Below are 27223 nucleotides of genomic sequence, written 5' to 3'. Positions count from 1 at the left end.
ATTTTGCTAGCTGTGCATCTAGTAAAATTAACATTGCATTAAGAAATATGTTTTTCTCATTTAAATTTTGATCTAAAACGAGGAAATATTCTGGAATTTAACTTCAAACTTTCATATTATGGATCCATCATTATTCATGTACAACGTGTATGAAGAGAATGAAAAGTCATGCTTCTTGTTGAAAAAAAAGATTCTGCTTATGCATCTACTGAAATTCACAGGTGGTTAAAATTAAAACACTGCATCAGGCCTTACGGCCATAAACTATAAATAGACTTTAGTCAAAATTTTATTACTTATACCTTAAGGTTTTTCTAGCACATATATATGTCAAAAAAGTGCTGGTTTATATAAAAAAAATTAAAATGAAAACATATACTGAAAATTGCATTTGTTTATGAAAATTATTTCAAACGTTGGATGGATTCGAAATTCAAACTTAAGCCCATTCTCAGTTTAGGGTCTTGAGATTAGGACTTGCGTCTTCCTCATTGGAATTTTGATCCAGAAAGAGGACTTCGTTAACAAATGCTTGATATGCATGTGTAAATGTGAATTAAAATAAGAAATTGTTCTTCTTTCATTAATTACTGTAGAGTTTTTCAGACAAAATATATTTTGTGTTTTATCATCAGCAGCATTCTAGTTTCCAATGTTTAAGACTAGTACATTAAGGTAACGGTGATAATACACTGAGTTAAGAATGACTGTGCATAAATTAAGAATGGACAGTTTTCTCTTACGGGTGACTTAATTATTGAAATATACCATGCTATATATAGAGTATACAAAAACAGAACAACCCTGTTTTAAGTACCGCGGTATTTACTTAGTATTCACCCCATAAATGTTTTAAAAAAAAAAAAAAACCGGGATAAAACCCCAACAAAACATGACGATGATACTGTGAGACAATAAAACATGACACTTGTAACACAATACAAATGACGATATTCCTCAACACAATCACCGGCTCCGTCATCAATAGCGGAATTTAATTCCTCCCTCAGCACCAGCAGTGATCGATATAGCGGTTCCGCTTCATGCCTCGTGATCACGCCGCCAGTCGATTCATCAATACTGGAGTGACAACACACGGGTGATCGGGACGGGGATCACACAGATCTCTCTAGGAACGACAGAAGAAATCTTCTACCATGTGTGGTGAATTTCAGTCGCTAAAATGATTGCAATTAGGATGCATACAACACTGCGGAGAGTGGGAGGTAAGGCTGACTGGTTTTTTTTGTTTTTACATATTTATATTTTTATTTTATTGTTTTGTTTTGTTTTTGTTTGTTGCTTTATTGTGTTTTGGTTTTTTGGTGTGTTTTTTTTTATATTTTTTTATTTATTTTTTTTGTCTTTTTTTTTTTTTTAATTATTATTTATCTATTTATTTAATTTTTGGTTTGTCCTGACTTCTGTTAAAGTAATGAATTAAACAGACTAGAAGTTTTAATTATAATGTTGGATTTTGATAAGTTTTATACCAATATATATTTATTGTGCGGAAAGTTTGAATCCATTTTGTGGAAACAGAATTCCTCTGTTCCAAAATTTTTGCGCACCTTTTTCAAACTTTTTTATAGTAAGAAACAGAAAATAAATAATCATAAGTAAATAATTTTGGTACTACTATCAATGTGGATAGGCTATATATCAGTACTAATTTGTTTCCCTTCAAGAATTTTTCATTCATTAAGACATCACCACCTGTTGGGTGAACAACTATCAACTCAGACCAATGCTTGCCGCAAGATCCGTACCGCCAAGCGTTTGGCGAAGAAGCAGTCCCTATACATATTGTTACGTCTTATGTCCAAAAAGGCATTTTGAAAATGCTCTACATTTTTTGATTACGAAATAAAGTTTAGTGATAAAAGTCAAAATAGTTTTAAATCATATAAATATCGTCACATGAATTGATGTATAAAACAATCATATAATATCGTCAAGTGTATGGATGTATAAAACAGTGTTACATCATATGATATCGTCACGTGTATTGATGTATAAAACAGTGTTAAATCATATAATATCGTCACATGAATTGATGTATAAAACAGTGTTAAACCATATAATATTGTCACATGAATTGATGTAAAAAACAGTGTTAAATCATATAATATCGTCACGTGAATTGATGTAGAAAACAGTGTTAAATCATATAATATCGTCACGTGAATTGATGTAGAAAACAGTGTTAAATCATATAATATCGTCACGTTAATTTATGTAGAAAACAGTGTTTAATCATATAATATCGCCACGTGTATAGATGTATAAAACAGTGTTAAGTCATATAATATCGTCACGTGAATTTATGTAGAAAACAGTGTTAAATCATATAATATCGTCACGTGAATGGGTTAAAAGGATAAGAGGAATATTAAAATCCCGCGTTAGACATATGAAAACAAAAGTACGTACCATCTATCCTTCTGTGTTTAGTAAACCAGAAGTGGTATAAGAATTAGATAGGTCACATGAGGAATATGTTTTGGTTCCAGCTGACAAAGCTTGTAACAACATTGTCTTTGTGTGTAAGGCTCACTATTACAACTGTATTTTAAACGAACTTGGCATTAATTCCACTTTTGGTAATCGTACATACACTCCAACTACCCTTTCAAAAGATGAAATTCTTCAAAATCATGCTTCAGTTTTAGACACATTTAATATCCCAGTCAATGGGTCGAATGAATATGAGTTACCGTACCTATACTGGATTCCTAAACTACATAAAAACCCTTACAAACAAAGATACATTGCTGGATCCAGTAAGTGCTCTACCAAGCCCCTACTTTGCTCCTCACGAAAATATTAACAGCTGTGAAGGAGAAACTTCAAACTTACTGTGCGACTACATATGCCAGAAGTGGTGTTAATCAAATGTGGATTTTAAAACATTCTAAAGAACTTTTAGTAAACTTGAAATCGCAAAACTTTTCCCAAATCAATAACATCAAAACCTATTACTTTTCAACACTATACACGACAATTCCTCACGATAAATTAAAGACTAGAGTTTTTGACATCATAGACAGTTGCTTCTTCAACAAAAATGGAAAAAGGAAATATTCATATCTCATGATCAGTCATCCAAAAATTTACTTTGTTAAACACCACTCTGATTCCACGCACAAGTACTCTGAAGTTGAAATAAAAAATATGCTAGAGTTCCTCATTGACAATGTCGTCGTGGTCTTTGGTGATCAGGTCTTCCAACAGTCTGTTGAAATTCCCATGGGCACGAATTGTGCTCCTTTGTTAGCTGACCTGTTTGCATATTCATATGAAGCAGAATTTATTCAAAAACTTCTACGCGAGAAAAAAAAAATTCTTGCGGTGGCCTTCAATTCGACATTTAGATATATCGACGACGTTTTGTCTATTAACAATAATAACTTTCATTCATATGTCGATTCGATATATCCCTGTGAGCTCGAAATAAAAGACACCACAGAGTTGTCCACTTCTGCTTCATACTTAGATATTTTATTAAAAGTAGACATTAACGGCAAACTGACAACTCAACTGTATGACAAACGATATGATTTCAGCTTCTCCATCGTCAACGTCCCATATTTATGTAGCGATATTCCATTATCACCTGCATATGGTGTTTATATCTCTCAACTGATTCGATAAGCAAGAACTGGTTCTGCATATAGTCAATTTTTAAATCGAGGCAAGCTACTGATAAACAAGTTGATGGTACAGAGGTTTCAACAGTCTCGATTGTAGTCAGCTTTTCACAAATTCTATGGTCGTTATAACGATCTAGTTCGTCAATACAACCTATCATTGGGTCAAATGCTATCTGACGTGTTAATTCATACCGATTGTTAGGGCGTTCTTGGCACACTGATTTTGACTACGGATAACTTTGTTTACCTGATCAGGATATAGGGCTCACGGCAGGTGTGACCGGTCGACAGGGGATGCTTACTCCTCCAAGGCACCTGATCCCACCTCTGGTGTGTCCAGCGGTCCGTGTTTACTAAACTATCTATTTTGTATTGCTTATAGGAGTTACGAGATTGATCACTGTTCGTTATTTTCGCCTTTCATGTATAAAACAGTGTTAAATCACATGATATCGTCACTTGTATTGATATATAAAACAGTGTTAAGTCTAGTGGCTAAACTGTTGAAAACTGCTTTAATCAAAAGAGAATAGAATAGAAAGTTCTAAATGATCTGTTGGGTTCCTATTATTAATCTGAGAATATATGTTATATTATAAGGATTTTCTGCCATAAACTACAAATGTACGTACTTGTATGGTTGTACTAACCTGGGAATTTGTGTACTCTACATAGTGTTAATTTACAATGAAATAGTTATATACCTATAGATATTATGTTCTACACACTAAACTATAAAGATTGCGTATTCTTTCAAACTCCTTAATCTGTCTGATTTATTTAAAAATGACTTTGAATAATGTCTTAAGATAATTTCACCCTTCTAGAATTATAGGTTCAATCTTATATTTGATTGCTGATTCATCAAATAATATATCTTGGTAGCAAATAAAAATTATAAAATAAAGTATGTTGCGGTATTATTGATAATAATTTTTTTTATCAATTAGCACAATATACCTGTTATCAACGTCAGAAAATTGCAATTTTCCTTAAGCACCTCATCAAAGTTTCACAAAAACAGGTTGTAACGATGTAATAGTATTCATAATAATTTCATGAAACTGTTTCTTTAAAAATATACAAAATATTTGTGAAAAATAAAGGAAATCTATAGCATAATGGACTTGATAAATAATTTAAAGATAAAAGAGTTATTGCCCTTGGATTCAATATTTTGAAACATCTAATTGATTATTTATATATAACTTAGACTTTTGAAATATTTTATGGTTAACAAGATTTTTCACAATAACTATTGAAAAAGATTCCAACAAAATTTATGTTCCTGTCATGCATAAATCTTATCAAATCATTGACTTTGCGAAATCTTGACGTCACAGGAGGATGGAACTTCGTTAGGAAAATGGTGGTTTTACCCGTGTAATCAGGTAAAATCTCGTTTCACATGTTTCTATACGATATTGGTTAATAGAATCAGGTTTTGTTGAAAAAAAATAATAAACGCACACATAGACAATTATTTGATTTGCGAGGTTTTCAATGTCTCATTCGAAAAATATTTGACTGTCCTTTCAAATGCCGAGCGATACGTTGCACGTGACGGTCACGTTTTATACCTAGCATCAATAAACAATGTCCACCTGTTTCGCGTTTGATCATGAGAGTGTTTTGTGAAATACAAATTTACATGTAGGACACAAAATACAAAGGGAAGGGGATCAATTAACAGTCTGAAATCAAAACATATCGAGAGAGAAATGTCAAGGCAATGTTCAAAACTAAACTGATTACTGAGATGTGAAATGTAAAATATGGATTCTTGGAGTATAAAACGTGTGTTTGTAGGAGAGGAAATTTGTAAGAACTATAGAGACAAAGGATGATATATATTTCAATTAATGTTTTCTCATAATTTTGTGACCACCATGAAATGAAATAATCCCCGGTATAATAGAGACAAATAAATGTAACATTTCGATATTTTAACGAATCATTCTGACGTGAGGCATTTGCTCGTGGAACAATGAATGCGCTCCAAGACGAAATCAATGTCTTTTTATTCCACTAATTACTAAATCATAATCGTGTCGGGGCGGCGAAGTCCATTTTCAATAGGCACTTATTTCTCCCTTTGTTTCCACAACAGTCCGGGTGGCTTTACTTGGAGACTGAGGAGAATACGTTAAATGTTTGACACATTCCAGAAAGAAATCTAGACTATGTTCGCATGACCATTCCGCATAATGTTATAGAGAAAGCTTCTGATAATGTAACTATGAACCTATCAAAGGTTGCTATTACATAAATGCATTTCAATACTGCTCTATTTGTCCGTGAGATATATACATGTACAGCTGCCGTGTGTTTTGTAAGTCCCTCTTGCGGTTTGTATGTTTTATTTTTTTTCGACAACCGTTTTGTCCGTCATACACCGTGCATGGAACGATTTGTTGATAGTAAATCGCGCGTTGTGCGATTAGTTCGTCTTACATCGTTAGCCATGGTTCTGAGGAAAATCTAAAATTGTAATGAGAAAATATCTTCTGTTTCTTGGAAAGCTGACCAGCAACACATTTAAGTTGTATAAGACTTGGGTGGCCGTTAAAGCACATGAGCCTCTTACGTACAGGCGATAACTTCAGAGGTTGTTTGAAAGGCATATTCAGCGCTATCTTGCAACGACTGACTTTCCAATCATTGTGTTTTAAAGATACGTTCATCAGAAAATAAACATTTTCCCCGGTCTTTTTGTGTTCACTTCCTATGCTCAAGAGTCCACTGCAGTCGTTTTTGTTTTTGAGTTTTTGTTAGTGAATGTTTCTTCGCTGTTTAACTCCTGAGACGTTCTCTTATTGTCGTGGTAGGTAGGATACTTTTGCTTCTTTGTAAAGTTTCCTTTTGAATCCCTTAAGTGAAAATATTCTTTCTGCCATCGTTCTAACGTGTCGTGTTCTCATTTTTCTCTTTCTTCCTTTACCCTTTCAGTCCTTCACAGTTCTGTGTTTGCTATACTTTTAGCAATGCTCGTAAGAGAGTCGTGACAATGCCGTAAAGTTTAGCCATCTGGTCTACTATGTGATTAGGTGAAGATAACGAAAATAACGAACAGTGATCAATCTCAAAACTCGTATAAGGAATGCAAATTACGAGTTGGTCAAACACGGACCCTTGGATATACCAGAAGTGGGATCCGGTGCCTAGGAGGAGTAAACATCCCCTATCAACCGGTCACACCCGCGTAAACTCTATATCTTGACCAGGTATACGGAATAATCCGTAGTCAAAATCAGTGTATAAAGAACCGCCCAACTGTTGGTATGAAACACGTCAGACAGCATTTAGATGAATTCCTTGTGCTTTTTTTTTTTAAAAAAGATTTAAATTATCAATGGTAAAATAATGCAGAAATACATACAGTTTATTTTCCAAAATAAACATAGAATCTGTTGTTTAGGTGATTATAACATGTGCATTATTTTATCTAATTCTCATGAGTATTCAAATTACACGTCATGGTATTGATGTAAACAAAATGAACAGCTCATTTGCGTTGAAATACCCCTGATATTGAAACATTGTTTGTGCTTACGTAAGAGAAGTGATTCTCTGTAAATAAATGAATTTGGATGGGAAAACCTGTCACGACTGCGACAATAAGTTTGGATTGAGAGAAAAAAATATTCCTATTCTACAATAGCCAATACTGTATTATCCATTTTACTTATATATATATATATATATATATATATATTTTTTTTTTTATTTTTTTTTTTTTTTTTTTTTTTTTTTTTACTTGACTTGACTTGTCGGGGGCTGCTGCCCCCAAGTTCCTGCTTAACATCACGTGTCAACATCGCTGGGCTTACTATTTATATTCATACCATTCGAAGCATTTGTAAATTGCAATTCTTTATTCATATTTGCAGCCTTTCACCAGCAATGGTCACCATACGAGTGAAAAATTCTTTTTTCTTTCTATTACTAAGGATTGACGAAATTATCTTATTTTCCGAGGCGAAAATACAAATGTTGGTGTTTTTGCTTTTCCCTTAGCAGCGGTCAGGAATTTAACCATTCATGCACTGTCGCATCTTTTGGGGACAGGTGTACTTTAAGCTTTACATTAGAAACTTCAAATGAAAGGGGTCTTTAGCAAAAATGTTTGCTGAGACGGGTACTCCTTTCATTCGAAGCTTGATATTCTTTTTGTGTTCATGCAGTACCCGGGGTTTAGGATTGTAGACCCTGTCTTTTAGTAACCCACACAGAAAAAAAGGTTGAGGTCTGGCGAATGAGAAGACCCAACTCTATCCGTAATTATATAAATCTGTCCCCAAATGTCTTCTTCTATCAGTTTAAAACTACAAAGTGTGGACCGTCTCTCCATCCTGTTAAAACTGCAAACAAAGTGTGGACCGTCTCTCCATCCTGTTAAAACTACAAACAAAGTGTGGACTGTGTCTTCATCCTGTTAAAACTGCAAACAAAGTGTGGACCGTCTCTCCATCCTGTTAAAACTACAAACAAAGTGTGGACTGTCTCTCCATCCTGTTAAAACTACAAACAAAGTGTGGACTGTCTCTCCATCCTGTTAAAACTACAAACAAAGTGTGGGCTGTCTCTCCATCCTGTTAAAACTACAAACAAAGTGTGGACCGTCTCTCCATCCTGTTAAAACTACAAACAAAGTGTGGACTGTCTCTCCATCCTGTTAAAACTCCAAACAAAGTGCGGACTGTCTCTCCATCCTGTTAAAACTGCAAACAAAGTGTGGACCGTCTCTCCATCCTGTTAAAACTACAAACAAAGTGTGGACTGTCTCTCCATCCTGTTAAAACTACAAACAAAGTGTGGGCTGTCTCTCCATCCTGTTAAAACTCCAAACAAAGTGTGGATCGTCTCTCCATCCTGTTAAAACTACAAACAAAGTGTGGACTGTCTCTCCATCCTGTTAAAACTACAAACAAAGTGTGTGTCTCTCCATCCTGTTAAAACTACAAACAAAGTGTGGACTGCGTCTTCATCCTGTTAAAACTACAAACAAAGTGTGGACTGTCTCTCCATCCTGTTAAAACTACAAACAAAGTGTGGGCTGTCTCTCCATCCTGTTAAAACTACAAACAAAGTGTGGACCGTCTCTCCATCCTGTTAAAACTACAAACAAAGTGTGGACTGTCTCTCCATCCTGTTAAAACTCCAAACAAAGTGTGGGCTGTCTCTCCATCCTGTTAAAACTCCAAACAAAGTGTGGACCGTCTCTCCATCCTGTTAAAACTACAAACAATATGTGGGCTGTCTCTCCATCCTGTTAAAACTACAAACAAAGTGTGGACCGTCTCTCCATCCTGTTAAAACTCCAAACAAAGTGTGGACTGTCTCTCCATCCTGTTAAAACTACAAACAAAGTGTGGACTGTCTCTCCATCCTGTTAAAACTACAAACAAAGTGTGGAGTGTGTCTTCATCCTGTTAAAACTACAAACAAAGTGTGGACTGTGTCTTCATCGTGTTAAAACTACAAACAAAGTGTGGACTGTCTCTCCATCCTGTTAAAACTACAAACAAAGTGTGGGCTGTCTCTCCATCCTGTTAAACCAAACGGTTTTTACCGTCGATCAGCATACTTTCTTGGTAGGAAATAATCAAATCTCAATGAGTGTAGAAAAGACTCTAAGTTAACCACACTGATTTAATCTTTCTCCTTAGAAGAGAAAGGACCAATACCCCTTGACTACTTAACGCAGCCCACATCGTTACTTTCTGGGGATATAGAGGCTTAATCTAGTTTTACAGTTGACCAGATTCACACATTCTGTATGTTCGTCCAACAATCCAAGTCAAAATGTGTTTCACCTGAAAACCAAATTTTCTGAGAGATGTCGTTCCCATACTGAAACATCCATCTTGCAAATTCAAGTTAGTATTTAATATCCACTTCTTTGACGTATTACATAATTGAAAATCTTGTCGGGTGTCATTTTCATATCGTATTTTAGAAATTATATATTTAATAGAAATATTTGTGTTGTCCGCATTTCTCTCTGAAAACGTCCTGATGATACGTTTCTGTGGAAGTTCCGAAACTATGGTCCTTTTGGTGATTTTTTTTTGGTCCTTGATATCCTCAAATGGTCGTCCGGGATCGTCGTGTCTTTCACCCCAAACTTTGTGGCTAACCTTCTGACAATCATTTTAGATAGCTTCTTTCCTTTTGGAATGTTTTCCTTCATTGATTTCTGAATACGTTTTGGCGATTTATGTTGGTATTAGTTTAACAATATCATAAAATCCATTTTGAAAAAATATTTGAAATATGATATCAGAGTCAATGTCTTGATTAACTAAATTATGATGTCTCTTTTCCGGAACATTTTCCTCCATGGATAAAAATTCAGTATTTGGTGGTTAAATGGATATATAAAGTTTATATTAAGAGTATGATAGATAAGATAAATATTTTCATTAGTAAAAGGTAACATATAGTACGAATGACTCTAAACATATATGCAAAAAATAGAGGATATTTTGGATATGCTCGAGAAAAACAGGATATTCAAAATTACCTTTTCATGAGCTTAGAATATCAGATTTTTATAGCATGATGCACTGACAATGATTTGAGTGTTCATTTTTTAATATTCTACCTAAAATTATCATGAAACCCAAAAATCAATTTACAAAAATGATGACAATGATTTTGAAACTAGATGGAAGGGGAAACCTTATCTTTTCGTAATTCTCTCTCAGCCTTTATTTAACAGACCTAGCAATGTATGTTGTGTTTCCAATTTAAAGAATTAGTCTGCTAATTAACCTCACTTAACACCACATTTTTTACTTGATATTCATGGTAATCAGATTGTGCAAATTTTCAAATTTTCCGAATGCAGTGGTTATAATGCTAATATTCTATTTTTATTGAATCATATTAAATTTACTAAATAAAATGGCTGAAATCATCAAGCTATCAGGCCAGATGAAATTATTCATCTAGAACAAACCATATGGGATTCTCTTCTCACTCATAAAAGGAAAATTTACTTTGACTTAGTTCTGGAATAATGAAGTATTGATTTCAAAATATTTAGGATCTATTATTGATGTACTTCAGATTCATTTATCCACTTAGATCAGAGAAATGACATGTTTTGCCAGTTGTTTTTACGTCCCTTTGAGAATTCCTCCTCTGATATTAATAGAATCCTTCATTAGTACGAGTGTGGGATAGGGAAATTCCACCGAGGGGACAAGATTCGCAGTCTAGGACGAGGCTTTGCCGAGTCCTAGACAGCGAATCTTGTTCCAGAGGTGGAATTTCCCTATCCCACACGAGTAAATAATGAAGGATTATTTTTCTCACATTTTACCTACAGTTTAGTGCATATATTTAGGAGCTTTGAGAAAATTCTAAATTATCAAAATCTTCATTTGAACTTCGATGCAAAAACTAATTAGATAGGCAGAAAGAGCATTCCCGAAAATGGTTGACAATGTAAGTGTAAACTAAAAAACCCAGGGTTGTCCAACAGAAAGCTATATACATTAAAATTTAAAGATAACAATGCAAAATATTTTTGCTTCATCGTGTAACGTAAATCTTCACCGTGCAACGTACATCATAGAAAATATATGACGTCACAATCAAATGACGTCGCAGCAGTGTGAGACAGAAAAATCTCACATGGCTGTCTCACATGGGTAAAGTCTATCTCACACTTTGACCAATGCGTGACGCTTAGGCCGTAATTGTTGGGTTTCTTTATCGTGAAAGAACCCACTGTCATATGGGAACTCCTTTTTGAAGGCCATGTTCAAAGGATCTGTGGCTTTTGTAATGCTGGTTGTTTGGTAAAGGAAAGTCACTACCCAAGTTAAAGGTCTTAGTTTTGTCGTGGTGAAGGGATCGGGAATCTGAGAACTTCCGGTTGCGAAATATTGTAGATAGAGGGTAAAACGAGTCATCGAGTTCGTGTCCTATTCCACTTGTTCATTAAAAAGCTGAAATGTGCCCAGGTCAAATTTTCCTCCTCTGTTTCTCGCCATCCATATACCCAATCCTTCATCATTTCTTTATTCTGCAAATTAGACTAATTGGGTTTTTTCTATATTTTTCAAAAATTGATATTAAAGACACGAACATTACGTATTTGATCTTTTAAAAAAACCACCCAAAAATGTTTCTAAATATCGTAAAACATACGAATATATTTAGCATCTTTTTGGATTTAAATAATGGTGTGTATGTAATCAAAATTTACACCTATCCAAATTTTAATTGCCAATCAATGTAACATAAACTCTTTCTATTCATCTGGAAATAAGAAGTGCAATCATCTAGTGGATTATACAGCACATTCATTATCCGAGCTATTTGTTATGTCATAACAAGCTCTTGAAATCGAAATTGTGATACCATTATCCTATAATTATTTGTTTCCTCGTCACCCAGACAGAATCGTCTAATCAATATTTCAATATTCACCATCATATCCAGTTGTTACAGCATTCATTTATCGATTACATTTGTCTTTGTTTTTGAGAACTGCATTTAACATATAAATTCATTGCAAAACTCGCAGGGCCACTGGGACAATTATTTACACAGATCGGCGTTAGCTGACAGTCGTTCGGGGCAATCAGTACAGATTGAATGATATAAAAACGCAACCAGAATAATGGGTATTTTGATATCTACATCAACCAAAATTGTATTGGGGGGGGGGGGGTGTCAGTACTATACCTATGCTTTTTTCAATGTTTTATTTCTCGATAAAGACAGTGACCTAATGAACCCCACTGACCTCTTAGCTGGACATTAACTTCTATATTACAAAATATAAATGTGAAGAATAAAACTCTTAATAATATATGTATTATAAGAGATACGTAGACATAATTATTTGCATAAAAATCACGCAACGTTTCCATTGTTTATATGCCCCCATAAAACCAACAGCTTGGACAAAGATTCCGTAATTAGATAAAGCTTCCGAGCCTGTTAATGTCATGCATGAAAACCCAGATACAAACACTAATGCATGTGTTCTACATAGGATACAAACACTAATGCATGTGAATGTTCTACACAGTATACAAACACTAATATGTGTTCTACACGTATACAAACACTAATGTAAGTGTTCTACACAGTATACAAACGCTAATATATGTGTTCTAACGAGTATACAAACACTAATGTATGTAAAAGTTCTACACAGTATACAAACACTAATGTATGTAAAAGTTCTACACAGTATACAAACACTAATGTATGTAAATGTTCTACACAGTATACAAACACTAATGTATGTGAATGTTCTAAACGTATACAAACACTAATGTATGTGTTCTACACAGTATACAAACACTAATGTATGTGAATGTTCTAAACGTATACAAACACTAATGTATGTGTTCTACACAGTATACAAACACTAATGTATGTGTTCTACACAGTATACAAACACTAATGTAAGTGTTCTACAGAGTATACAAACACTAATGTATGTGTTCTACACAGTATACAAACACTAATGTATGTGTTCTACACAGTATACAAACACTAATGTAAGTGTTCTACAGAGTATACAAACACTAATGTATGTGTTCTACACAGTATACAAACACTAATGTATGTGTTCTACACAGTATACAAACACTAATGTAAGTGTTCTACACAGTATACAAACACTAATGTATGTGTTCTACACAGTATACAAACACTAATGTATGTGAATGTTCTACACAGTATACAAACACTAATGTATGTGTTCTACACAGTATACAAACACTAATGTATGTGAATGTTCTACACAGTATACAAACACTAATATGTGTTCTACACAGTATACAAACACTAATGTAAATGTTCTACACAGTATACAAACACTAATGCATGTGAATGTTCTACACAGTATACAAACACTAATATGTGTTCTACACAGTATACAAACACTAATGTAAGTGTTCTACACAGTATACAAACACTAATGTATGTGGTCTACACGTATACATTTATGAAATAAATTTCATTTTTGAAAGCCATATGGACATGACCTGCGACGCTTCACACCAGCATACTTCACGAAGCGCGTTAGTACGGAGTGTTGCATTCATATCCTCATGTATTTTCAAAACGGAAATTTATTTTCTATAGTCAATACTGTCGGAATATTTCAATCCCTTAAAATAGCCGTATTATATGTACATGTATCAAGATTCATCCGTGCATTGAACACATTTATGAGGAAATGGCTATCGTTACAATATGTAGGGATATTGAAAGTAAAAACATTGGAAATGTAAATACATGTATTAAATCAAATATCTTGTTAAACTTTAGAGGAATCTTTCCCAGTATTTCCGCATCATTTTAGAGGTAAATATGGTATTAGCATTCCATGCTGCACTCTGTTATTGCTAATGGGCTTTGCATACATGCATGCATTATGATGTTTGTTGAAAAAGCTTCAAAATAGAAGATGATCATTGTGATTAGCCGTATCAGCGGAATAATAAAACACATTAATCTTCATTATCAATCTGATATTTTGGTTTCATCTTGAAATTAACATGAACTAATTAAAGGTATGATCAAAGGGGGGGGGGGTGCCTAAAATGATGGTACAGTAATCTCAAAGAAACCAGTTTCCTTAAGTAATTTAACTGATGTCCAGTGCAAGACATTTTATGTTATCTGAATAGATTTATTGGAAAACCCCACCATACTTCCTCACTTCAGAAGCAAAACAAGAAGTTTGAGTTGCTTAGAGACAAAAGATTGTATTTTATTGTTGGTTGAAATGATCGAAAACAAAGTGATTATTCTTCCCTTGTGAACAGAAAATGAGACAATGGCTTGAGTAGATGAGAAACCCGATCATTGATTCGATGACCGATATGAACTTATCCACGCTACTAAAAGTATCCATCACTCGTCTTTTGTTTGATACTCATCAGGTGCTCCGTATGACGAGGAATCATTTATCGTTAGAAACAAGACACTGTTGTGTCCCTAAATTATGTATACTAATTCTCTGCGAATGACAGCAGGATAAAATTTTTATTGAAATAGTCGATATTTTCAATAAATTATAAAATGAAATATTGTTGATCAAATATCTTGTGTAATTGGGTCAAGACTAGCAGTGTGCAGAATCTATGTAAGAAATAAATAACGCGCTTCGTAAAGTATGCCGGCATGAAGTATCACAGTTCATACTCTCATGTAATTTCAAAAGTGAAATTTATTTTCTTTAATTATTTTTGTCGGAATTCCCAATCGTTAAAATGGACGTACTATATTTACCAAGATTCATACGCGCATTGTTGAAAACTGCAACACATTCACGAGACTATCATTACAAGGATCATTGGAAACGTAAATGTTATACAATGAACGTGGCAATATCTAGTTAACCACGTGATGTACATTTTATATTTTAGGAGCAATGTGTCAGTGGTTCGGCTAGTTAATCACGTGATGTACATTTTATATTTTAGGAGCAATGTGTCAGTGGTTCGGCTAGTTACATTTTATATTTTAGGAGTAATGTGTCAGTGGTTCGGCTAGTTAATCACGTGATGTACATTTTATATTTTAGGAGTAATGTGTCAGTGGTTCGGCTAGGTAATCACGTGATGTACATTTTTATATTTTAGGAGCACTGTGTCAATGGTTAGACTGGGCAGTCAGGACCCCTACCCGTCTTCAATGGTCGTGCTGTCTTCTCTACCTGATCATCGGTAAGTTATCCCATATTTATTACCTTTGTGAATGGAACCAATGACCATCTTTTATCCATTTAATTCATTTTTTCGATTCATACTAAGTTTTAATTTTGAAAAGTCAACTCATCATTGCGGTGGTAATTTTTGGGTTCCATAGTATGTTAAGTTAGTGTTGATTGATTACCAAAACTGCGCATGCTCAACACATAGTATATTTCTGTGGTATTTTTATGCCCCCGAGATCGAAGATCGGGGGGTATATTGTTTTTGTCCTGTCTGTCATTCTGTCATTTTGTAATTCTGTCGTTCTGTCATTCTGTCTGAAACTTTAACCTTGCTAATAACTTTTGAACAGTAAGTGATAGAGCTTTGATATTTCACATGAGTATTCCTTGTGACAAGACCTTTCCGTGGGTACCAACATTTTTGACCCCGTGACCTTGGAATTTGACCTACTTTTTGAAAACTTTAACCTTGCTAATACCTTTTGAACAGTAAGAGATAGAGCTTTGATATTTCACATGAGTATTCCTTGTGACAAGACCTTTCCGTGGGTACCAACATTTTTGACCCTGTGACCTTGACCTTGGAGTTTGACCTACTTTTTGAAAACTTTAACCTTGCTAATACCTTTTGAACAATAAGAGATAGAGCTTTGATATTTCACATGAGTATTCCTTGTTACAAGATCTTTCCGTTGGTATTGAACCTTTTGACCTTGACATTTGACCTACTTGATTTTTTTTTTTACATTGGTCATAACTTCTAAATGGTAAATATTAGAGCTTTCATATTGTACATGAGCATTTCTTTTGACAAGATCTTTCTACTGGTACCAAGATATTTGCCCTTGTGACCTTGGCCATCTTCGGAATTGGCCATTATCGGGGGCATTTGTGTTTCACAAACACATCTTGTTTAAGTCTCCTTTACATTCAGCACTTTGCAAATTATATGCTAGTTATAATGATCTACTTTACAAATACACTGTACAGCATGTCATTACGTCGAATAACGTCCAGTGTTTCGAACAGTTGTTAGGCCCTTCTGTTCTTACTGATTTTGACTACGGATTACTCCGTTTACGCGATCAAGAAATATGACTCAACGCGGGTGTGACCAGTCAACGGGGATACTTACTCCTTCTAGGCACCAAATCCCATCTCTCGTGTTTCCAAGGGTTCGTGTTTGTCCTACATTCGATTTTTTTAGTTCTTTATAGGATTTATGAGATTGATCACTGTTCATTATCTTCATTTAACTGTTTGTTATGCTTTACGGAAAGTCAACGAATCATAAATTGATGCATTTTGTAACGTTATTTAAACTTTAAATTATCCAAATGGATGTCGTATAACAAGAAGACGGCGGACTACTGGTGTTTCCAGAGGGCCGTATTTGTCCTACTCTTAGATTTGCGTTTTTACAAGATTTATGAGATTAATCACTGTTCGTTATCTTCCCCTTTTCATGGTTTAGGTAGAATCCCAATAAATGATGTGCATAAAGGTTCTTTATCTCTCCTCATTCCAGACCTACACATCAAAATATACAAACCCAATCTATATTGAAAGAAAAGTTTATTGATCAAAATATGACAATATTCTGATGAAATGATATTGTAAACACTTACAAACTTTTATAAATTACAGTTCTAGTGGCAGTATGTTAAACGGATTTCACCATGATTGTAAATTACAGTTCTATTGGCAGTATATCAAACGGATCTCCCCATGTTGTGTAAATTATAGTTACAATATAATTTTCACAAATAAAGTAACCTCTGGAATCACTTTTCATATCACAAATTAAATGCAACCAGTAAATACTGCTCAAAATACAGAAAGGAAACATATCCACCGTACACAAAACTGAGCACCATATGTACAAAACTGAGCATCATATGTACAAAACTGAGCACCATATGTACAAAACTGAGCACCATATGTACAAAACTGAGCACCATATGTACAAAACTGAGCACCATATGTACAAAACTGCATCACATAATGAGTATCTATAAAGCATGCATCAAAAACGTTATGATTTAAAGTCGATCGGAACAATCACTGGGCTTTTTTTTAAATTCAAAATAGTATCATTTATGAACACCTGATCATTTTTCGGTCTTGGAGTGTATTGCTTCTAAAACTAAAAGTAGTACTTCGATCAATGGAACTTTGATGCAAAAACAAATGGTATAGGAACTTTGAGCTAAACACATAGAAAGTAACATTTCATTGATTGACACTGCATATGCAATTCAAATGAATTGTGTTCTCAAACAATAGTCTCATAAGTTGTTATACAATTCATGGCTTAAGACGTCTTTAATATAAGCGTGGTCCCGGTTTGATGTCGTTGTCTATGGGTCGTATTATTCACTCCATGGATGATTCCATTTTCTTTACATGTATTTTCAACCAAAACAGTGAAAATTAGAACCACCCCGTACTAATTGATATTACATGAAATATGATTGATCAAGAATAATTAATTTGTAGAACATATGGAATCTGCTATTTCAGACAGAAAATGAAGGTAAAGTTAAGCTACCAACTGTATTTCTGACATCGTAGTAACGTGTAACAAATACGGTGATTTTAAGCTGTGCTTACTATTGTTCCCTCCATATTTCATGGTCCTTATGTTGGTCTTATGTGTAAATACAACCTATCATCAAGTGAAATTTTGTTTCATACCAATTTTACACACTAATTTTGACTACGGATTACTCCGTTTACCTGATCAAGGGCTCTCGATGGGTGTGGCCGATCAACAGTGGATGTTTACTTCTCGTCGACACCTGATCCCACTTGCTGTTTCCAGGGGTTCGTGTTTGCCCTAGTATCGATTTTGTATTCTTTGTGGGATTTGTGAGATTTATCACTTTTTCTTGTCCACATTTACTTTTTACTTTACATGCGTTAGCAAATATGGACGCAAAACAATATCAGTATTACGGTATACTTTGATTATATACAATTGACCATGTATTTATATTTTGATGTCACATTGGGTATCAGGGAAATAAAGAGAAACTATGTAAAATCTATCTTTGTGTCAAAGGTTGTGTGAAGTGTTTCATACCGATTGTTGGGCCGTTCTTGGGAACAGTGATTTTGACTAGGGATTACTCCGTTTACCTGATCCAGATATATAGGGCTCAATTCGGGTGTGGCCAGTCAACAGGGGATGCTTACCCCTCTTAAGCACCTGATTCCACCTCTGGTATATCCAGGGGTTTGTGTTTGCCCAACTTTCTATTTTGTATTCCTTATGGGAGTTATGAGATTGATCACTGTTTGTTATCTTCAATTTCATACATGTACGTTGTTGAGGATATAGAATAGAATAGTACACACATTTATGAAATATTTTGATACGATGATAAAACCTATCTAAAAACTCAAAATAGCATGTGCCATTGTTTGCAATACATACAAAAATACGGAAGAAAATATTTATAATAAAAGTATCAAACGGACTGTTCAAAATCCATCGAAGGCAGGGACTGGCAGTTCAAAAGTCAAGTGAAATTCTGCACAGCATACTGTAAACTTATTTAATTGTGATGTAATCCTTTTACCGCTCTTGGTGAAAAATACCTTCCGCTAAATCAAGTGTATCACAAAATGTCCATCATTATGGGTTAACTTATGCATAGTTGAAAAAAATAAAAATGAAATCAGATCTAAGCCAAACAAGCAAACAATTGATTTCCTCCAAAAATGGTACACGACAAATATCATATATTCACAGTATTAAACTAGGTTTCCGAAAACGACTCGGGGAGTGTTCATTGTACACAAGTGAAGTTCAAATATTGATATACAATAATGGCAGGTAATGAAACCGGATGATTTTAATGTCCATGTATCATTGTAATTATTGATTGCACGTGAAGCACCCTAGACTCACTCTATAATTCACATGCAGCATTCGTATTTCATCAACAACTGTAATGTGCTCTTTTTGAAAATAGAGCACTAAAAATCTTTCCAAAAGACACCACGCTTGATCTTGGGAATGCTCGTGAGTTTTTGATGCACATCAATTATGTACATTTCCGGATACGCTTCTTTAAATGCTCCCACCGACAAATCTGACCGCCAGATATTAAATAATTGCTCCCCTTTACAACTGATTAAGTACAGGCGAAGGTCTGAAAATCAATCTCAGAGAGTGCTTCCCTTAGGTTAGCTTTTCGGAACTAATTATCTATTCTTTTTCATCTCTCATGCCATTACATAACTTAGAAATATATAACGTGTCGCATCTAAATTTTGTGAATTTGTTAATTCTATTGATTAGTACGTTGAAATTGGATTATGAAAAGAAAAATAGTGGCCACAGTGTATGTCACTAAACTGTGGTGTGTTACATGTAAATTTCAACGTTTACACTTAAAATCTCCTTTTGATTTATTCGCGTAAACTTGTTCTGTTCTTTAACGTCAACACAACGTCAACTAACGCACACTTTTGTTTTATCCCAAAGAGCAATGTTGTCAATGTTTAATATTACACAGCAGTTGCAATGCCTTGTCTTAAAATATATATAAAGATGAAACATAGAACAGTGGGAACTGTGGACCATATTTTTAATGATTAACTAAGAAACAAAACTTTCAAGCAAATTATGCAAACATAATTTAGGATCGATGTTCTGTTTTTGAAATACATCAACCAAATTTACGAATTTACAACATTTGAATTAGTTCCAAATTTCTACTGTTTATGTTAAAAATCATAAGATTTAAATATGTTTTAAATACATTTATATTCGCAGTCAATGGAACCAACGAATTTGAGTTATCGTGTCCATACTGAATTCCAAAACTTCTCAAAAACCCTTTCAAACAAAGATATGACAGGATTTAGTTAATGTTCTACTAACCCCTTATTTTCTTTCCTCATGAAAATATCAACGGGTGTAAAAGAGAATCTATAGACGTGTTGCGTCATAACATTTGCAAGAAGAGGTGTAAATCAAATGTTGTTAAATCAAATGTTGATCCTCATTTAACTGGTCTTATACGAGATTTTGATATTATTATTCTTATACTAGTACTCTTAGTGCAAGGTGAAGATAACGAACAGTGATCAATCTCATAACTCCTACAAGCAATACAAAATAGATAGTTGGGCAAACACGGACCCCTTAGTCCATTTTGACAAAATATCAAGGTCTTACTCTTCAAATGTAATTCATCGTCTGCCATAATCTCCAACAGAATTCATTTTAAAAAATCTGAAGTACTTTTGCCAATTTAAATATCGGGACTCCCTGCATCTTCTTACCGGTTACGGAAAAAGACGAGCACGTGATCCGATTGTCACTACGTCTGTTTTACGTCTTACGTTTGATACGTCACAGGATCTGGAATGAAAGGCGGGAATCCCGGTGATTCGACAGCATTGAACTTTTAAAGATTGTCATATGATCATGAGTGTTACCGCAAAATTGTTTCTGTTTGTGTAACCAAGTCATCGGATATGTGTAATCAGTCTGAACGTACAAGATAAAAAGCCATAATGGATGACAATTAACACCCCAAAAGTTGAAGTTTGTTGTGTGTGATTACATTTATTAATGTTCTTTTTATCCTTTTCATATGCAATGGAACGAGTAAATAATGCAATGCAAAGCTTGGAAATTGACCAATGGCTTGGTATTGACATGAACAAAACAAAAATATAAAAACATAGCTACGGATATCCTGATTAGAAGTTATGAATAGTTAATGACCCATCCTTGGTTCCATTTGTAAAACTACATTGTTCATCTGATCATTGTTTACATCAAAAAGTTTATCTTTTTCTAAACAGAATCTCTCTATGAATTATTAATGTTTGAATGTATTTCACCGACATTTATTGGAGGATTTGCATTTGCATGATAAACCGCTTTAGCACCATACGAACAAACTTAAAAAATCTATTGATTCAGGGATTGATTTTTCACCATTTATTGTTTCAAGAATATGTCTTTCATTCCTCAAATAAAAAGGAATCTTAAGGCAATGTATCCAAAGTTAAATACCAGTACTTTAAAAGATGGCTACTTTAAAAACGAGAAGCATGGATTGTGTGATGCATTCCTATGAATACATTTAATGCAAATCGAGAACATGGCAAACATATAAGAGGTGGAATTAGATCCTAAGGTTCAGAAATTAATCATACGCAGATCGTGTTCTTACGTATGGAATTAGTTTGGATTTAGTATAGATGCGGCAACTCAAAGTAATTTGTCTTGTTGACCGGGATATAAACAAAGAAGGCGAATGTAATGAAAATCAATCATTCTCATAGATCCTAAAAAGAAAACCAGATCGAAAACAGAACAATCGAGGATCCCTGGAAACACAAGAGGGGATATCAGGTGCCAACGAGTAAGCATCCCCTGTTGACTGATCACATCTCCTTTTGAATGATAACATCGCCTGTGAGTCCTATATCTTAATCAAGAAAACAATGGTAATCTGTAGTCAAAATCAAATGTAAAGAACGGCCTGAGAATTGATATGAAACATGTCGGACAGCATTCAACTTAAAGACAGGTTGTGTTTGCGTAAAAAAGAATTTTTACAAGTATAAGCTGGATTACTCAATGTGGAATCAAAGCCATATTCTTTTAAAATGCAATTATAATTATGAGCTGTAACGATTGATCATTGTTCGTTATTTTCACCTTTCATACGAAGACAATGTTTTACAAGTTTGTTAGCTGGAACCAGTACATATTCCTAATTTTTTCATCACTTCAGGTTCACAAAATACCGAGGGATAGTTTGTACGAACTTTTGTTCTAATCTGTCTAATGAAAAGAGGCGAGGATAACGAACTGTTATCAATTTCATTACTTTTATAAAGAAAACAAATTAAGAGTACAGACCCCTGGATATACCAGAGGTGGGATTAGGTGCCTAGGAGGAGTAAGCATCCCCTATCAACAGGTCATATCCGCCCTGAACTCTATATTTTGATCAGGCAAACGGAGCAATACGTAGTCAAAATCAGTGTTTAAAGAACAGTCTAACAATCGATATGAAACACGTCAGACAGCATTTGACCCAAATGACAGGTAGAGGTGGCAAACTAGATCGTTATAACGACCATAAAATTTGCTAAATGCTGTCTTTAAACAAGACTCTTGAAACCCCTGTAACATCAACCTATTTGTAAGGCCTGTGCACTAGTGATACTTTTAACTAATACTCAGGTGACCTATAAGGTATGTGAACCTCTTGTGATGAAGAATGGTTTATGTTTTATAGTTCAAATAGTTAGCATAATGTTTTACCCAACTCTCTGTCTTGTATTCCTTATGGGAGTTATGAGATTGATCACTGTTCGCGATCGTTATCTTCACCTTTTCATTCTGACCCCCAATAAAATCATTCGATTGAGTGTTTGATTGTATATTGTTTAACTCCCTCTCGGGAATTTTTCACTCATATGGAGACGTAACCATTGGTGGTGAAGGGCTGGAAAATTTATACATATGCTCGGCACGTATGGCCATGAACAGGGAAGGATCTTTATCGTGTCACACCTGCTGTGACACGGGACCTCGGGTTTTGTGGTCTCATCCGAAGGACCGCTGCATCTTGTCGCCTCTTACGACAAACAAGGGGTACTGGGGACCTATCATAACCCGGATCCCTACAATGTTTAAAATAGGTTAAAGATTCAAAAATAATTCTATGTAAGTTTATCAATACGCTGTGGTGTTTTTGTTCATTAATTGTTTTTGTTCATTATTTTTATTTTCGGTATGCAATCCGTTTTCTGTATCGATTTTTTCTCTTCCTTATAATAGGTTTTATGATCACGAAGTAGAAGCGTTTTAGATACGTAAAAATTGGTTTTTCAATTATTAAACATTTGTATATTTCAGGCTCTGATCCTGGGCATGCTTATCCAACTGGAGCGAAACAATCACACTCGTCCTTTTTATTGTTAGACAACGAATACAGCGACACAGCCCTCTCAGGAAACATTCACGTTCGTGTGAAACGATCCAATGATTCAGCACCACCTCCGAAACAGTATGCAAACGCAATCGAGGAGTTTTACGCCGATCCAAACAACAGAGCTATGTATTTAGTGCTTCCTCTGATTGTGTTGATATATGGAGGATGTAGTTCTATTTATTGCATTCACAAATGCTGTCGCTACGTCAAACGGAAAAAATTGGAAAAAGAAATGCAAAAGAGGGAAAGATTAACTTCTGACACCGGAAGTTGTACTGGAATAGAGGAAACACAGGAGAAGCAGAACATTGAATCAGAGAGGGCATTGTCCCCTGTCTATGCAGATAGTATACACAGCAATGAAGATAAAGCGCTGGACAACTCTCCACCGCCGGCATATGAACAAACACGATTAAAACACGAGGACCTACCATTGGAAGATATCGAAGAATCCCACGAAACACAATACAATCTTCAGGAAAAATACAAAGAGGAGGAGACAAGTTTCATTAAGACACCGGTACATGTTCGAATGGCGGAAACAAACAAGGTCCAAGATGTGAACAGAGGCATGGATTATTTTCAAGATGACTCCCGATCATCTAGCAAATTGTCTAGACCACCGACAAAACCAAAGACATCGCCCCCGCCCGCATATGAAAAACGGACGTCACCAGACGGCAAGTCGTCGAAAGGCAAAGAGGCTTTTGATCTGACACCAAGAGACATTGAAGATATTCTGAATTACTACAGCGACAAAAAGCACATGCCGGACGTCATTCCGGACGATACGGAAAATGTTGTTCCACTGAGGAAGAAGGTGAAGAAGTGGAAACATAGAGTATTTAATGGATAAAGAAAGTGGCATTAGTCCATCTTTAAATGAACTAGAAATGAAATAGAGAAAGTGATAAGATGAAGTCGCAAATGGATAGAGACTGTGTTCATGAAACACTAAGACTGATAATTTTAGAGAAGAAAATAAACACAAGTTTGTCGTTTTGATGTCGCCCTCCCTGAAATTATCGAAATGCAAAAAAAAAAAAATGTTTGTCACACGGAGTAATAATCAATGTATATATTCCTTATTCCATTCGCATACATTGACGATGTAATTAATTTCTACATTTAATTCTATGAAACAAACTTCTTTCTGTTATATTTTGGAAGAAACTGGTAACCATGACGAACAATGGGCCATTTCATTAAATCTGTAAACAATGCAGAATGTAGAACAGAGCGAACATGAACCCCTGGAAACACCAGAGATGGGATCAGGCTTCTAGATATTTCGGAGGAAAATGGACGAACACAAGCTGATGTTGTGATGACATGTGTCAAAAAATCAGATTTATTGTTAATATGTAAATTATACAAAATTAATCAAACCTTATAATTGCGATGAAGATCTTTTTTGGTTTTGTAGACAGTTTTGTGTATGCAGCAATTTGAGTGTAATTTTTTAATTTATTGTTCTTAGAAACTTTCGTATATTATGTAGCACTTTGTATTGTTCACACCGCTTAAGGAAATGCACGGTGGGCGATACTAATTAACGCTGGGTCCCAGTAGAGCGGATGAACTACACGGTGGGTGATACTAACTAACGTTGGGTCCCAGTTGAGCCGTGGAACGTTGCAATACACAAAAGAAAGCTCTTGAAATTTAGATTTTAACGACAGTGTATATCTCGATAATTTAGAAACAACTACATTTACAATTTATTCATATCATAGATATTTGTTCAGTAGTTTCCTAGTTTATCATAATTGCACGTGTAACATAAAATTCTCATGATTTGAACATATGTAAAATATTATTAACCTAACGAATACATGTATGTTGCTAATTTTCAAAAATATACAATTAAATTTCAGCTATCATTTCATCAAATATCTCAGAATGGATAGATAAAAAATCATAGTACACGTTGAATCCCTTACAAGATTCGACAAGCCCGACTCTTCAAAATGTTACACATTGTTGTTTTAACATTGACAAAAATGTCTAACATTTTATTGTAGTTTTATTTGTTGTTTGAATACTGTACTGTTCCATTGCTAGATTTTAGCCAGGAAACTGAACAACCATCGACAAATCGTCATTACAAAATACTACAAGATTTAGTCAGTCTTATATAGCATAAACTTGATCAAAATATAAACGCATTGAAATATTTTTCAAAGCCACACATTAAAACATCAGGGATCAGTGCAGGATTTTATTTATGACCAGCATCTTTAATACAGACTGTTGATAGTGCGTTAGAGTAGATTTATATTTGATCATTGTAATTGTTATTTGTTATATCGTGTTTTAAGGCTTAAATCTGTGATACATATTTTCTTTATCATGATACGTCCATCCTCTGTATCATGACATATAAACAATGAAACATTCAGCATGTAAAAATTGTAATGTTTCTGTATGTTATTCACTATTTAATGTTTATTTTACAAAGCATTGAATTATTTCAATAAAACTATAACATCAGATTAATTTGATTTAGAACTTAAAAATGTATTTACTGTGAACAAACTCTCAATGCGGAAGTTTTGTGATTCTTTCGAGGTATATCCGCTGAAAAACCTTCATAATTGTGAAGACTAGAAACAAGCTTTGGGACAAATAATTATCACTACATTTGTGATAACGAGTTTTTCATACACAGTTTAATCGCCGCCAGACCGTGGTTATCAATATAAGACATCAACTAAAATACCTGCTGCGAAAATGACCTTATTTTAAAATTTTCTCTTTTTTGGAGCATTTTAACCGTTTTTATCAAGCATTGCCTTCATATTGTCTTAATCTCGAGCGGGACGCAACCAACCAACCATATTCTTTTAATAGTGAATCTGTCTCAAAAGTAAAACGGAAATCATCTCTACTACAGAATTTTACATAACTCGAAACCAGCGAATTTATTATAGTTGACCGCGTGAGGACACTAGAAATTTAGCCAATTCGATTCAAATCATTTTTACAATTTGACTGCATGTAAAGTAAAAGTTCACAATGCCTCATAAGGGAGATAAAGATAATTAAATTTTATTGCTAAGTAACTGTAACAAATTAAACTGTATAGTAACTGTACTCGAATTGCAGTCTAACTGCACCCTAATTCTATTCTAACTGCAGCATCCTAACTACAGTCTAATCCTTATCTAACTGCAGGATCCTAACTACAGTCTAACCCTATTCTAACTGCAGCATCCTAACTACTGTCTAACCCTGTCAAACAAAGGAATAGATGCCGTCAACATAAGCAACATTCTTCGTCATAAAAGGGTTCAGTCGTGTATTCCAACTTATTTCAAGTTCAAGTCTACACCCTGTATTTCCTACAGCTATACTTCTAGTATTGCATCCAAACTTTTTAATTATAAACAAACTTTGCAGTGCCTAGATATAGACCATCTTATACGTAATCCTCCAATATGTTCTTGTTCTTCATCTTCTTTCAACTATAGTCCAGCCGGACATGTCATTACTGGTGATGTTGATATAGTTGAAAATGAGGACCTCAAATCACTTATTCTAAAAGGTCCTAAATACAGAGAACCTCGGTCTTTTAATTGGCGACAGAACTTCATCTCTATTATGAATTATGTCGAAGATTATGTCAGACGATGGACTAAATATGAAAAAGAAGAACTTGATACATTGTCAGAATGGGTTAAAAGCATAAGAGGGATATTAAAATCCCGCATTAGACACATGAAAACAAAAGTACGTACCATCTATCCTTCTGTGTTTAGTAAATCAGAAGTGATAAAAGAATTAAATAGGTTACATGAGGAATATGTTTTGGTTCCAGCTGACAAAGCTAGTATCGACATTGTCTTTGTGTGTATGGCTCATTATTACAACTGTATTTTAAACGAACTTGGCAT

At 34.5% G+C, this 27223-nt stretch overlaps 1 protein-coding gene across 2 annotated transcripts; it reads left to right on the top strand.

Annotated features, from left to right (window-relative positions):
- The first annotated feature begins 1030 nt into the window (after positions 1 to 1030).
- On the top strand, positions 1031 to 25822 carry LOC125658753 (uncharacterized). 2 transcript variants are annotated; one of them, XM_048890147.2, is made up of 3 exons: positions 1031 to 1226; positions 15278 to 15361; positions 23252 to 25822. In XM_048890147.2, the coding sequence occupies exons 1-3, from the start codon at positions 1184 to 1186 to the stop codon at positions 24181 to 24183; spliced, it is 1059 nt and encodes a 352-aa protein (XP_048746104.2). In that variant the 5' UTR covers positions 1031 to 1183; the 3' UTR covers positions 24184 to 25822. The 2 variants fall into 2 exon arrangements, with proteins under 2 accessions (XP_048746104.2, XP_056005098.1); XM_056149123.1 differs by lacking the exon at positions 1031 to 1226 and adding an exon at positions 14891 to 14996.
- Positions 25823 to 27223: the final 1401 nt, after the last annotated feature.

The sequence above is a fragment of the Ostrea edulis genome, chromosome 9 (genome assembly GCF_947568905.1).
Source record: "Ostrea edulis chromosome 9, xbOstEdul1.1, whole genome shotgun sequence".
Classification (NCBI taxonomy): domain Eukaryota; kingdom Metazoa; phylum Mollusca; class Bivalvia; order Ostreida; family Ostreidae; genus Ostrea; species Ostrea edulis.
The sequence above is the reverse complement of the archived record's forward strand: the minus strand, read 5'-3'. Positions and strand labels throughout refer to the sequence as shown.

Bases quoted from the DNA above. Each gene is read 5' to 3' on its own strand.
- LOC125658753 (XM_056149123.1), top strand. From the start codon at position 14,906: ATGGACGTACTATATTTACCAAGATTCATACGCGCATTGTTGAAAACT. The intron at 14,997-15,277 runs GTAAATGTTATA...TTTATATTTTAG, and splicing joins TTACAAGGATCATTGGAAAC to GAGCACTGTGTCAATGGTTA. The intron at 15,362-23,251 runs GTAAGTTATCCC...TGTATATTTCAG, and splicing joins TCTTCTCTACCTGATCATCG to GCTCTGATCCTGGGCATGCT.